Source organism: Anser anser (assembly GCF_964211835.1).
Source record: "Anser anser genome assembly, chromosome: 12".
Taxonomy (NCBI): Eukaryota; Metazoa; Chordata; class Aves; order Anseriformes; family Anatidae; genus Anser; species Anser anser.
In genome coordinates, this window is record NC_139733.1 from 11,797,880 (window position 1) to 11,811,685 (window position 13,806).

At 64.7% G+C, this 13,806-nt stretch overlaps 3 protein-coding genes across 3 annotated transcripts; 2 read left to right on the forward strand and 1 right to left on the reverse strand.

Annotated features, from left to right (window-relative positions):
- The first annotated feature begins 43 nt into the window (after positions 1-43).
- Positions 44-5,182, forward strand: HMCES (5-hydroxymethylcytosine binding, ES cell specific). The gene is made up of 6 exons (XM_083795348.1): positions 44-329; positions 1,836-1,979; positions 2,147-2,266; positions 2,961-3,130; positions 3,575-3,767; positions 4,185-5,182. The coding sequence occupies exons 1-6, from the start codon at positions 147-149 to the stop codon at positions 4,389-4,391; spliced, it is 1,017 nt and encodes a 338-aa protein (XP_083651474.1). The 5' UTR covers positions 44-146; the 3' UTR covers positions 4,392-5,182.
- A 1,247-nt stretch (positions 5,183-6,429) lies between these two features.
- LOC310880072 (histone H2A type 2-B) lies at positions 6,430-8,912 on the forward strand. The gene is made up of 2 exons (XM_083795349.1): positions 6,430-6,526; positions 6,638-8,912. The coding sequence occupies exon 2, from the start codon at positions 6,698-6,700 to the stop codon at positions 7,076-7,078; it is 381 nt and encodes a 126-aa protein (XP_083651475.1). The 5' UTR covers positions 6,430-6,526; positions 6,638-6,697; the 3' UTR covers positions 7,079-8,912.
- Positions 8,913-11,610: 2,698 nt separating this feature from the next.
- H1-10 (H1.10 linker histone) lies at positions 11,611-13,258 on the reverse strand. The gene has a single exon (XM_083795350.1). The coding sequence runs from the start codon at positions 13,128-13,130 to the stop codon at positions 12,459-12,461; it is 672 nt and encodes a 223-aa protein (XP_083651476.1). The 5' UTR covers positions 13,131-13,258; the 3' UTR covers positions 11,611-12,458.
- Between the last annotated feature and the right edge of the window lie 548 nt (positions 13,259-13,806).

Consider the following 13,806-nt stretch of genomic DNA (forward strand, 5'->3'; position numbering starts at 1 on the left):
GGGCCGGCTCCGGGCGGGGCCTCCCTTCGCCTCCTCCCCGGCGGCGGGGCCGGCCCCGGCCGTCCTCGGGGCGGAGCAGGGGGCAGGGCCGGACTTTCCCGGTCCTGGCCGTGCCGGGCCGGGCCGTGCCGTGCCGTCTCGGCGGGATGTGCGGCCGCACCGCCTGCTCGCTGGGCGCCGACCTCCTCCGCCGGGCCTGCGCCTACCGGGACCGGCGGGGCAGGCGGCGGCAGCCCGAGTGGGTGCGGGAGGAGCGGTACCGGCCCTCCTACAACAAGGGCCCGCAGTCCAGCGGCCCCGTGCTGCTGTCCCGCAAGCACCTCCAGCAGGTAGCCCCCGGCCGGGAGCCAGGCTTCGCCTGTCTGCGGGGGGGGGGGGGGGAATGGGGCTGGGGGCGCCCGGCCGCATCCTGCCCCTCCGGGGGGTGCGGGGGGTGCTGCGTGCAGCGCCCGGTCCCTGCGGCCGGGGGGTGCCGGGGGGGGTCTGGGTGCCGCTCCCCGGGGTGCTGGGCTGGGTGGTAGCCGCTTGGTTTGCTTCTTGTTCCGCCCGGCCGTTGAAGTGGCTAATTGCAGATTTCTCGGCAATGTTTGCCTGCTCCTAGGGAGGGTGGGGGGTCGCTGCCGGCGTGATGTTTTTTAGAGCAAGTTTGTGTGTGAGTAACTCGCCTCTGTAGGATTTTGTCCCGGCTTCTCTGAAGTCGCCCCGGGGCTTTGGTTGTGCTGTGCCGAGACTTGCTTTCATTTCATAGCGCTGCCGAGTGGCCGCCTCGCTTCGTAGGGGAGAGCAGAGGAAAAAAAACCTCTCGGAGTCAGGGCTGTACAATGCCCCCACACCTGTGCTGACCGTTAGCCGGCTAATTAAAGCCTCAACAGCCCGTCCCAACGACCTGCGCGGTGAAACTGCTGGTGCATCTCGCTGGGTTTTGCACAGGCGGGTGCCCACCGACCTGCTGCTCTTCGGCGTTCAGCGGGGCAAGGCCGGGGGCGCTGGGCTGAAACACCCCTCCTGCCGCTCCTCCTGCCCGGCCACCGGGGCGGCTGCAGCAGCCCCAAACCGGGAATGTGCTGGGTTCATCCAGGGCTTCCTTGGAGAAATCGCAAGTATTGCTTTTACACCATAAAGCACTCTTTGCACCCTGCTTCCCTGCCTTTGGGGTCCTGCATCTCCTCTGCAGCAGCTGTTGAGTTCCCAGAGCAGAAGGGGGGGGCCCTATAAATATATTTACATATATATATGATATATATATAAATATATATATTATATATATCCTATATATATATATAGGGGTCCTATAAATATAATAATAAAAAATATAATAATAAAATATAAATGTAATAACGTAATGCGGGTCCTATAATACTCCTATAAACATCCCGCACCACCCCGTAGCTCTTAGGGCACAGTCGTGCCCCGGGGCTTCGCTCGCCCCTGCTGCCCTCCTGCGGGGGCTGGTGGCCGCGGGCAGAAAGTGAGAGCGAGCTGGGGGAGAAGTGAAAGCCACCGAGCCGTTTCCATTGTCCAAACTGAGACAATATGCAAAGAGTGAAAGTGAACCGGGTCAGCAGAAATCACGTTATTAAAATGAAGGTGAGATTCAGGCCCTTTGGGACGCGCTCTTTAAATAGGGAAGTTTAGAGAACCTCAGCGCCGGCCTGATGTTTGTTAAACACAGAAGGGACGGAGTGCTCCTATCGCTGGGCTCTTGCTGCTGCAGAAAACCTGCATTCGTTACTCTGGATAGATATGTGGTACATACGAATTCCTGGAGTGAACATCACCAAAAATGTTGTCATTTGTGGGCACGCTGACACAAGGCGTCTCTATTGGTTTGTAAGGATGCAGACTCCTCTGAGCGGGTCCTCATGGACATGCGGTGGGGCCTGGTTCCCTCCTGGTTCAAAGAGGACGACCCCTCCAAAATGCAGTTTAAAACCTCCAACTGCCGCAGCGACACCATGCTGAGCAAGTTCTCCTACAAGGTGGGTGAGCCGCTGCTCCCCCCGTGCCGTTACCGATCCCACGGGGACGATCCTCCGACGTGCACCCTGCGCTGCACAGGGGGACGGTGGTCGCAGCAGTGCCCGTCCCCCCTCTCATGCTGCCCGGGGCTGTGTTTTATGTCTCTCTTGTGATTTCTCTCCCCCAGGGCCCTCTCCTCAAGGGCAAGCGCTGCGTGGTGCTGGCGGATGGCTTCTACGAGTGGCAGCAGTGCAGCGGGGGCAAGCAGCCCTACTTCATTTACTTCCCCCAGACCAAGGACGACCTGGTACTGAGCCTCTTTTGGTGCTTGAGCGCTGAGCTCTGCCCCCCTGCTCCCTCTGAGCGGCCTGGGGATATGAATGAGAAGCCCTTATTTACCTGGCGAGGCACACGGGGTGTTGGAGGGGACGAAGCTGGGAAGTGCAGATGGGAATTCCCTTTGGAGGGCATTTCGCTGCTGGTCCCCCCGAATCGCGGCAGCCCTGCAGAGATGTGAGCCCTGACCGCTTGGGGACAACCACCCTGACGCTGAGGTCTCTGTCCCGAGGGGAAGCTCAGCCCTGCCACGGGCTGCCCAGGGCATTTCCAAGCAGGGCTCGGAGCTGCAGAAGGCTTCGTGGGGTCCCGCTCTGCGGGGTCGCTGATTCTGCAGTCCCGTGGCCGTACCCGGTCCCGCGGCGTCCCCCCGTCACGCTGGCTGCTCCCCTATTTGCATGGGCGGGTGATGTGTTTCCCAGGGGACTCGGCCGCGAGTTTCACTGCCTCTTTTCCTTCGGCCGGGCTGGTGGCCGGGATGCAGAGAGGGGGAGGAAGGCTTGAATTTGGGAAGGCGAAGCTCCGATAACTGTCCTGCCCGGGGAGCCCCTGGTTAGTTTGGATCAGGAACGAGATGGCAGGGCAACGACTCGCAGGGCTGCGGTGCTTTGGCTGCCCAGGAGCTGGTGTGGGGTGGAAATGATGGGGCCGTGTCTCTCCTCCAGGCCGAGGGGGAAGATGGGGAAGATGGAGACGAGGAATGGAAGGGCTCGAGGCTGCTCACCATGGCTGGGATTTTCGACTGCTGGGAGCCGCCGGCGGGAGGAGAAGCGCTGTACACCTACACCATCATCACCGTGGACGCCTCGAAGGACCTGAGCTTCATCCACCACAGGCAAGTGAGACGCACGGCGGGGTCAGGGGCTGCCTTTAAACACCCCTCTGCTAACGTGGGCAGGGAGCCCTGCCTCCTCCTGATCTCAGAGCCAAACGTTACAACATTACCAGCTCGTTTCAGGTCACTGCCTCGCGCCCCTTCCATAAATCCCCATCTCAGCACCCTGCGAGGAACAGTTGGAGTCGAGTTGCTCTCGGGCTGGCCAGGACCCGCCGATCTCCCCCTTTGCCTCTCCACCTGGGCAATGCATGCATGCTCTGCCTCGAGCATCCCACAGATGATTTTTCCCCATGTGGCTTCTGAAAGGCAGCGCCGTGCCACGCTGCCAGCTCCGTGCTTGCTCACGAATCTTGCTTTTGATGCCCTGCTCTGCCGCACCAGCGCTGGTGCTCGGCTGGCCTCGCCAGTGCCGTGACCGCCCGGTCCCCTCCTTGTGCCTAGGATGCCGGCCATCCTGGACGGGGAAGAGGCCATCAGGAAATGGCTGGACTTCGCTGAAGTGCCCACCCAGGAGGCGGTTAAACTCATCCAGCCCACGGAGAACATCGTTTTCCACCCCGTCTCCACCTTTGTCAACAGCGTGCGCAACGACACGCCCGAGTGCCTTGCACCCATTGAGCTGGGAGCCAAGAAGGTGAGCGCTGGGGTGGGCTCGGCCAGGACCTGCCGGGGGGGAGATGGTGTCCGGGGGTGTCCCCGCGCAGGGACGGTGCTGCCAGGCTCCCCAAGGGGCTGCAGCCACCACACGGGCACGTGTGGGATGCTGGAGAGCAGCAGCCCCGAACGGATTCCCTTCCCTCCGCTTCCAGAAATAAACCGTGTCGCCCTGTGCCAGGGTCTCTCTGCCAAATGAGGTGAATTCCGTGTGAAACGGGGTTTGGGACAAGCTTGTTCACAGCAGCCCCGGGAGCCTCCTGCAGACGTGCTGGCTGCCCTCGCTCCAGCACCCGCATCCCGCTCTGGACCAGCTCTGAGTCGGCTGCTGTGTGCGCATCCTTCCCGGCCCTCGCTGGGCATCTCACTCTTCTCCTGCTGTCTTTTGTCTCTCCAGGAGGTCAAAGCCACCGCGAGCAGCAAAGTGATGCTGGGCTGGTTAAAAAACTCCCAGGAGGCCTCCCCCAAGAAGAAAGAAAATGAATTGCCCAGGTGGACGAGCCAGTTCATCCCCAGCCCTTCGCCCAAGAAAAGCAGCGCGGGTATCCTGCAGCAGTGGCTGGGGAAGGAGGGAGAGCCGGCTGCAAAGAAACGCAAGGCTTAGCGGCAGCTGGGATGGCTGGCCATCCCTCTCTCTCCTGATTTCCCGGAGCAGAACGAAGAATGTTTGTTGGAAGGCTTCGCAGAGTGCTGCTGAGATTCTCCAAGCCTCTCAGGAGTTGATCTGATGTCCTGGGTTGTTGTCTCTGTTCTTTTTGTGTTCTGAAAGGGCTACTGTTTGCCTCCTCTCATTTCCTTTTGTTTGTTGTTGTGGTTTTTTGTTTGTTTGTTTTTTGTGTTAAACTCATTCCTCTTTTCCATTTAATTCCATATTGCTTCTGTACAAACTCCTTTCTAATGCTCCCACCCTCAAAAAGCGCCGGCAGTGCAGAGAGACGTGCGATAAGCGCTAAGAGGAAACCCAAGGCCGGGAGGCTCTCCCAGAGGCATCCTGCTCTGCCCAGAGCTGCAGCCGGCATCCATGGGCCTCAGGGAACGGGTTAAAAATTCTCCCTGGAGGAACTGGACTTTGCCTGGGTTTCCCTGCAGGGAGCGGGGTGGGCAAACGTCTCGGTCACGTTGCTTGTACAATCATTTTGTTAATGGGATTGGAAGACTTAGAGAGGATTTTCTTGATGTGTGGATGGATGTGCTCTGCCTTGCCCATAAAGGTCACTCGTTAAAGCCCAGATAACCACAGTGCCACCGCGGAGCAGCACGGGGCCGCTGGTTTTGAGGTCAGGGATTTTGTAAACAGAGGCAGATGTTGCAGGCCAAAAGCCGTACGTGTTGGGGCCCTTGCTGGAAAGCGGTTCTTAATTTGTGCTGGAATCAGTAAAATGGGATTGACTGGTGGATGTGTGCGTGTCTGCGCCCCCGTTCCCCACCGCAGCGCCGCTGCCTCCGTTTGCCAGGCACGGCCGTGTTTCCCTGCCAGCTGCCGAGGGGACAGCAGCCAGCAGCAGCTCAGCTGCCAGGGCACGGGCAGGATGCTGCTGCTGAGGAGCTGCTCTTTGCCAGTGAAAAATATTCCCCGGGGACCCGTTTCGGGGCTGCTCTCGATGATTTGTCCCTGGGGAGCAGCAGGGGTGGTCCTAGCAGGGGTCTGTCCGGGACAGGCAGCCAGGGAGCCTACAGGGCTCTCAGGGCCAAATCCGTACCCGAATCCCTCGCGTGCCTCGGAGGCAGCTGAGCCCAGAAGGTCTCCTGGCTTATGGGAAGCTGGGCTGGGATTAGGATTTCCAGCCAGAAAGCCGGTTGCTGGCTGGCTCCTCGTCGCTCCCACGGTGACTCAAGGCAAGAGAGTCGCTGCATTGGCAGCTCCTGGCAGAATCAATCAGTCTGCACCGCTGGGGCTGTCACCTCTGCGCCTGCCCTTGGAGGTTTCTCTCCCCGTCCCACAGCTCCCCAAGGGCGAGCAGACGGCTCAGGCAGCCCCAGAGCAGGCATTTCCAAAGGGCAGGCATTTCCAAAGGTCACCGGCTCACTGCAAATTTAGGCCAGGTTCCCAGGTGCCGCACGGGCAGGGAGGATGCTCTGAGCACAGGAGGACGCTCACCTTCCCCTGCTCTTGCCCCTGGGAGCCGCCAGCAGGAGGACGGCAGCTCCCTGCCTCCGTCCCCACACCCGGGGGCACCGTGCTCCCTGGGGAGCCGAGCGTGCAGGCAGCTCCCTGCAGGCCGTGAGCACGGGCAGCGCCGTCACCACCTAAAACCTTTGCTGAGGGCTCAGTGGGGCGGCGTTACGGGGCCTGCGGGCGGGGCTGCCCCAGGGGGACCCAGAGGGGTCAGGCAAAAGGGGCGGCGGGCGAGGAGCGGCCCCACCGGGGCACGCAGCGGCTCCGCACCCCGCCACCCCGCCAGAAGCCCCAGCCTCTCCCCGGGCACAAACCGGCCGGGAGCGCTGGGGGGGCTCCGACCCGGCCCCGCCGACCCGGGGGCTCCCCGCGGGCACCGAGCGGCCGCACCCCGCCGGGCGCTGCCCCGAGCGGCCCCGCCGCGGAGCCGGGGCGCGCGGAGCCCTATGCAAATCAGGGATCGGCGCGACGGCCAATGGGAGCCGCGCCGCCCGCGGCGCCAGCCAATGGGGAGCGGCGGCGGCGGGGCGGGCAGCGATATCCGCGGCGCGGCGGCGGCGGCGCGGGCAGTGCGGCGGCGGGCGGCGGGCGGGGCGGAGCGGCGGCGGCGGCGGGCGGCAGCGGTAAGGGCGGCGGGGGGACGGCGCTGCGCGGCCCGGGACCGCTCCGTACGGCCCGGCACAGCTCGGTACGGCCCGGCCCGGCGCGTTTTAACGGCGTTTGTCTCTCCGCAGGCGCCCGGACCGTCAGTGCGCGGCGCTGCTGGGCGGCTGAGCGGCCGCTGCCTGCCGGCCATGTCGGGCCGCGGCAAGTCCGGCGGCAAGGCGCGGGCCAAGGCCAAGTCGCGCTCGTCGCGGGCCGGGCTGCAGTTCCCCGTGGGCCGCGTGCACCGGCTGCTGCGCAAGGGGAACTACGCGGAGCGGGTGGGCGCCGGGGCGCCGGTGTACCTGGCGGCCGTGCTGGAGTACCTCTCGGCCGAGATCCTGGAGCTGGCGGGCAACGCGGCCCGCGACAACAAGAAGACGCGCATCATCCCGCGGCACCTGCAGCTCGCCATCCGCAACGACGAGGAGCTCAACAAGCTGCTGGGCGGCGTGACCATCGCGCAGGGCGGCGTCCTGCCCAACATCCAGGCCGTGCTGCTGCCCAAGAAGACGCAGAGCTCCAAGAAGTGAGCGCTGTGCGCCCCTCCCCTGCTCCTGGTCCCCCCCGCCTCGCTGCTGCCTGCCCTGCTGTCCCCGTGGGGATGGGGGTCCCCTTCCTGCCCCTCCAGCCCGGCTGGGCGGCCGGCCCTGGCTGCAGCCCGCCAGCCCTCTGCTAGCCCCCCGTCCTGGGCTGCGGTGGGGTGCTGGGGGAGCATGGGTGAGGTCTGCTTGTGCCCCTGCCCTACCCCTCTTCCCTCTGGAAGAAGCGTTTTTGGAGATGACAAGAGCGTGGCCGTTGGTGGTGTCTGGAGCCGCGTGGTCGGGTCGCTGTGCGGAGCTGCTGCTAGCTGCTGAGGACTGTTTTGGCTGGCGTGGGGATGGACGTGGGTCCCCACAGCTGCCTCTGGCAGCCCTGGGGCTCTGCGGGGCCCCCCCGGCTGGCCCTGCTCACCCCGGTGCAAGGATGGGACTCGCCCCAGCTGCGCACCCCCATCGACACCATCCCGGCTGCACTGCGGTGGAGAGGGCAGGGGGCTGGAAAATGTGAAAGGAGAAGTTTCTCCATCAGCAAGAAGTGACTGTTAGTCTTAGTTCTATTCATGGTAAAGCTCGTGCGTTGCCTACTGTAAAGAAGCTCTGGTCCTATTTATTTTGAGTTCTCATATTTCGGGGTCCCTCCCTGCCAAGGCACTTTACTGCAGCTCCCCCAGCTTGGTGGGCACCAAGGGCTCCGCGGTGCCGTGGGTCCTGCCGGCGGGGGGGGTGCGGTGACAAATCCCCTCGGAGCGTCGCAAGGTCAGGCGCCTGCCGCGGGGAGCGGGAGCTGCCATCTTCTGCCGTGGCTCCGCTCTTCTCCCGGCGCGGAGCGGCTCCCGGCTGCAGAAGCCCTTCGTGTCACTGAGAGCTACCTTGCACCCTGGTTGCACTTCTGGAAATGACATGCTGTGTCTCCTTTCTGTTTGTTCAACATGATTTTGGGGTTCTGAGAAATAAAGTGACGATGCTATCTGTTAACTGTAACCCTCCATGGATTAATATTTATTTTTTAAAAAAATGCTAGAATTTGTATTAAAGCCCGCTCCTAGCTAGTACGGTATTTATTTAATGGCTGTGTGGATAATGTATGAGCATGGGGTCAGGCTGGCTGTCCCGTGACACCAGGAATAGCTGATGCAGAGACAGCTTTCCTCGCTGCCCGGAGCAGCCTGCCTCTGTGGAGGCCGATTGTCATGTGCATGCAGCAGTGTCTGGGCAATCGGGCTGTTCATAACCTGTTTTTTTTTTTTTTAAAAGTAAAATGGTCAACTTATATTTCTGTGCTGTAAGTAGCATGTGTTCAACCTATTGACTCCGCTGTTAATCGTGTGGATGAAGTAACTTAGCCTGGCTCTGACTTTATTATTACCTAGAGTAGAAGAACCTGGATGCTTGTCAGCCGGTTTTACGAAGGGGTTTTACGCTCTGTTGTAGGACGTGGAAGCGGTGTGTTCGTTCGTGTTGTGCTCATGGGGGTGCAGACGTGTCCCTCGGTTGTGCTGTGGTCCCCTGGCCTCAGGGTGGGGGGGACACCCGGCTGCAGCCCCCCTGCTGGAGCATGGACCTGCTGGGGTCCCCCTTCCTTCTGTAAAGGGACCGCTGCCAGCGGTGGGGTGGGGACAAGGGGCTTCTTCCCACGCAGGGCGCTGCCTGGCGTGGTGGTCACCGTGGCTGCATCCAAGGGTCTTGTTCTCTCCCTCTTGTTTTCTCCAGGGCTGGTGTTCTGTACATCTCGAGAGTGCTTTGTATTTCTTAGAAAACGCGGGACTTGTGATACTGAAAAGAATGGTGCAAACCCGATATCTGATTAAACTGGATCCCTGTCGAATGCTGTTGGACGTGCTGTGTCTGTCACCTCACCAACGCCGCTCGGTCTGGTGCTGGTCTGCAGGAGCAGGCTCTGGTGGCAGCTGGGTGGCTGGGCTTGCTTGTCTCGAAGCAGAAAGGAGCAGATCAGGCCTAGAACCAGTGCTGCGTGCACTCTGCTCCTACAAAGTCTTTTCCTAGCCCGGGAGCAGGTCAAGCCCTTCTTCAGCTCTTCCGCCTGCCCTGGCAGTGGTGTATTGCCTGGTTACTCTGTTGCCAATGCCTGGAAGCCTGAGGTTGTGGGAGTGAGGAGTGCACCCAGGACCTTCCCTGGGTACTGGAGGTGTTCTCACCACCAGAGGCCCTTGAGGACCCTGGGGGTGACCCAGCAGGCAGAGGGCAGTGGGGCTGGCATGGGCTTGCGGTGGTCAGATGGGAAAAGCTGACCCAGATGGGGAGGTTGGAGGCCTGGGGCTAATGGGGCTGCTTCTTGCTCCCACACCTCTCTGTTGGATGTGTCCTGGCTTGCCAGAGCTGCTCGGTGCCCTCCCTGCCTGGGTCCGGGCAGGAAGGGCTCCAGGAGGCTCAGCCGATGCCCGGCACTGTCAGGGTTGGGTGCTGACAAGACCTGAGCTGTGCCATCAAAGTCGTATTTCAGGACTGGAGGTGCTGGGCTGGCTGTTGTAGGGAGATACGCCTCCTGCCCTACCAGCAGAGTGAAAACCCAAATAACGAAAGGCACGGGTGAGTGACGTGCGGCTGGGGGTGCCCTGGGGAAGGGCAGGGAGCGGGGCTGGGATGGGCAGGAGCCGTGTGCGGCACTGCAGCCCTGCGGCCATCTGGTTTTTGGCCAGGCTGGTGGGGTGGTGCCCGCAGCTGTACCTGGGAGCTGGGCTGTGCCTGGTGCCCTCAGCAGCGAGCTCCGGCTGGGCCGTGAACTTCCTCTGCCAGCCGCACGAGCGAGTGGCAGGGCAAGCCTGACTGCTGCGCGGCCGACCGGAGGAAGCCCTGTCTGCCTGGCCAGGCGTTGCTCAAGTGCCGAAGATGCGAGCGCCGTACAGACCCGAGCAGCGGGAGCACGCGGGCGCTGTGCCACCGGCCTTAGATGGCCGGGACAGCCCTTCACGCCTGCAGCTGGGGAGACGGGCCTGGTGGAGGTGGGCCTGGTGGCTTCCTGGAGCGGTGCTGCGGGTCCTGGTTCTGCTGAATGCCTCAGAGCGTCAGAGCAGGGCTCGGAAAACATGAAGGACTCGTCTGTGCAGAGATCATGCGAGCCTGCGAGGTGGGTGTCAGCCCTCGCCTCCTGGGCGGGGAGGGCTGGGGTCTGCGGGGCCCTTCCACTGCCGCCTGGTGGGCGTGCTGCAGGCGGGGTGGGTGCGGGACAGTGGAAGTGGAGCCGCCACTCGTCTGCGTGCAGCAGCACCGCCACTGCTCCCTTGTAGCAAGAGGGAAGTGGGGGGGGGGGGAATCCCCCCACACCAGCACACGCAGACCCCAGCTCTGAGCCAGCCCGAAGCGTGGCTCTGCTTCTGCCTGAGCCCAGCCAGGTCCCAGAGCTGGCAGCCCCCGAGCCCCCAAAACCTGCAGTGTCATCTCCTGCCTGCAGATAGCTGCAGGTCGCTGCCGGGGCGCGGCGGCTCCCCCACAGTACCAGGCCTGGGGGCAGATGCTGGAGCTTGGTGGGACTTGCATGGGTGGAAGGACGGTGCCTGGCCTGCCCCAGCGGCTGTGCCCTAAATACAGGCCCGGGGGAGGCTGCAGCATCCCGGAGTCAGGGCACTGCTGCTCTTTTCCAGGCCTGCTGCTGGCTGCTCTTGCTGGGTGTAGCTGATGGACGGGTCTTTGGGGAGTGAAACTTGCTTCCCTCCTGCCTGTGCACTGAGCACAGCAACAAAGCAGCTCCCCAGGCAGCTGCGCCCTGGGGGGGGGGGGGGAGGCTGCTCCTTTTCCAGCGGCAGGGAGGTGGGCACAGAATGCCTCAGGGTGGGGTGCCCGAGGCACCACCCACCCCCCTGGAAGCCTGGTGGCCCCCCTGGGGGCCACAGTGAGCTGCTGCCCCCCTCCCCCCATCCCCTCCTTTCAGGGCCCCTTGGACTTGTCCACAGCAGCCCTACAAGGTATGGCACAACTCCACCTCCCCTCGCTGCCCCTGCAGCGGGATGCGCTGGGCCCCTCACCCGTCCTGCAACCCCCCCCCCTTCGGGGGTGCTGGGGTTTGGTGGAGCTGCGGCCCCCCCCCCCGCAGAGCCCGAGCTGCGGGCTCGCCCCTTGCCCTGCGCACCGGAGGTGGAACAAAATGGCCCAGCTCCCTGGCGGCGCTTTATGCAACCTCACTGGGGCGAGCTATAAATAGGCGCGGCTGATGCGAGGGGTGGCTCCGCGGGGCGTGCGATGCGCTGTGCTGCTGGAGCCGCGCGTGCCTGCGGGTGTGCACGCAGCAGGCAGCCCAAGCTCCTGGGGGGGGGGCTCAGAGCGAGGGGGCTCAGAGCGGTGCCCAGGGAGGTGCCCCTGCTACCCTGAGGCTGGCTGCGGGGCAGCCGAGGGCTCCTCCGTGTCACTGCCAGCTGCAGCAGCCCAGGGACTGCTCTCCTCCTGCCTCCGTGCCAGGAGACCCCCGCTGCCCCCCCCCTCCCCCCCCCCCCAGCTCTGCTCCTGTGCACGATTCCGGCTGCGGAACCCCCTTGCCCCCCCCGCCCTTCCCCTTCCCCACGACAGCTCCATTTATTTTTTATTTTTTTTTTTAACAATTTATTTGAAACGACGACAAATGAAAAGAGAAAAAAAAAATTAAAAAAAACAACAACCTCCCAACCCCCGAAAATACGTAACCAAACCCACCCCTAAAACGCTTTAAAAAAAAAAAAAAAGAAAAAAAGAACGTAAAGGCCATCGGAGAGGCGACCTGAACGGCAGCCGCGGGGCCCTGCGCCGGGCCCCCCGGGCTCCCCCGCCCGCCGCCAGGGGCGGGAGGCCGCAGGGGAGCCCCGGCCCTTTAAGACCGCCAGACGCCGCGGCAGCCAATTGGCGCCCGACGGGCCGTTGCCATGGCGCCGGGGGCCGGGAGCCAATAGGGGGCGCCGTGGCTTTTCGAAATGGCCGCGAGCAGGCACGGTGCGCCCGGCGGGCGGGGCGGGGAGGGGGGCGCGGGCGGCGGGAGCCGGCCCACGTGGCGCGGGGGCGCCGCAGAGCGGCTGCTATGGGAACCGGGCGGGAAGGGGGCCGGGGGGGGGGGGGGGGGAAGGGGGGGCACCAGACACCGTCGTCGAGCGGGGAGGGGCACGGCCGAAAACAAAGGGGCGCGATGGGGGGGGGGGAAAGCCGCGAGGTTGGGGGGCGGGGGGGGTGGAAAGGCGCCGGAGGGTCGGGGATAGGGGGGGTAAGGGGGGGGCTGGGGCAGCCGCAGCCCCGCTCACCGCGCACGGCGGCGGCTGCGGAGCCGAGTCGGCGACACAAAGCGGGTCCCCGGGGGTCTGTCCTCAGAGCAGTCCGTGCCGTGGGGCTCCCAGTCCTGGCGGGGACGGGGGGCCCATCCGCCCCCCCCCCGCCCGGGGCTCCCCGCGCCCCGCTCTCATGCCTTCCTGCTCTTCAGCGCCTTGGGCTTCGCGGACTTCTTCACCTTCTTGCCCCCCGGGGACGCGGCTCCCTTCTTGGCGGCCTTCTTGGCTTTGCCTTTGTCCTTCTTCGCCGCCGCGCTGCTGCTGGTTCCTTTCTTGTGGGATCTCTTCTCGGGCTTCTTGCTCTTGGCCGCGGGCTTCTTCTCCGCCCGCCGGGTCGCGGAGGCCGCCGCCTTCTTGTGGGACTTGTGGGCGCTGCTGCCCGCGCCCCCGTCCCCGCCGCCCTCCAGCTTCTTCCTGTTGAGCTTGAAGGAGCCGTTGGCGCCGGTGCCCTTGACCTGGAGCAGCGTGTCGTTCTGCACCAGCGCCTTGATGGAGTACTTCAGGTAGGTCCTGCCGTTCTGCTGGTCGAACCAGGCCACCTTCTTGGCCTCGTTGTAGATCTTGGCCAGCGAAGAGCCATTGCGCTCGCCCAGCTTGCGGATCGTCTCCACCACCAGCTGGCTGTATTTGCCCGGCTGGTTCTTCTTCTTGTTGTTCTTTTTCTTCTTCGAAGGCGACAGCGAGGAGCCGCCGCCGGCACCGGCGGTCTTCGCCTTCTTGGAGGCCGCCTTCTTCTCGGCCGCGATCGGCACCTCCTCCGCCTCGGTCAGGGGCAGATCGGCTTCTTCCAGCTCCACCGACATGGTGCCGCGGGGGGGACGGGCAGCTGCAAGCGCGGCGTGGCGGAGGCCGGGCGGAGGGGCGCTGCTCTCCGTCTCCGCTCCGCTCCGCGCCGCCGCCGCCGCGCTCTGGCGGGGCTGGCGCCGCCTCCCGCCTTTATATGGGCGCGGCGCGGACCACGTTGAGAACAACAACAGCGCGGTCCGCCGCCAGCCCCGACTTGTGCTTCTTGGGGCCCTTTCGCGGGGCTCCCGCGCCGCCGCCGGGCCCCCCCGCGCCGCTCCGCCCGCGCCGCGCCCCGCGCCCCGCCGCCCCCCGGCCCGCCGCCGCCCCCGCGCCCCCCGCCGCCCGCCGCCCGCCGCCCCCCGCCGCGATTTCGGGAGCGCGCCCGGCGCGGCGGAGGGAACGAGGAGGGGGGCGCCCGGCGCGGCGGCCGCTGGAGCCCGACCGCGGCCCCCCCGCCCCGCGCCGCCGCCGCCGCCCGCAGCCGAAAAGGGGCCGCCGCGGGAGGGGGGCGACGGAGGGCGGCGGGGGGGGCGGCGGCGGCGCTGGCCCCGGGTTCTCCGGAGGGAACTAACACAGGCGACGCCCTCCCGCGGCCGCCGGCAGCAGCGCGGAGACGACGAGCCGAGAGCGGGGGTCCCCGCCCCGGCGATGGGGGCCGCGCCCCCCACCGCCCCCCAGCCCCGCTGCAGCCCG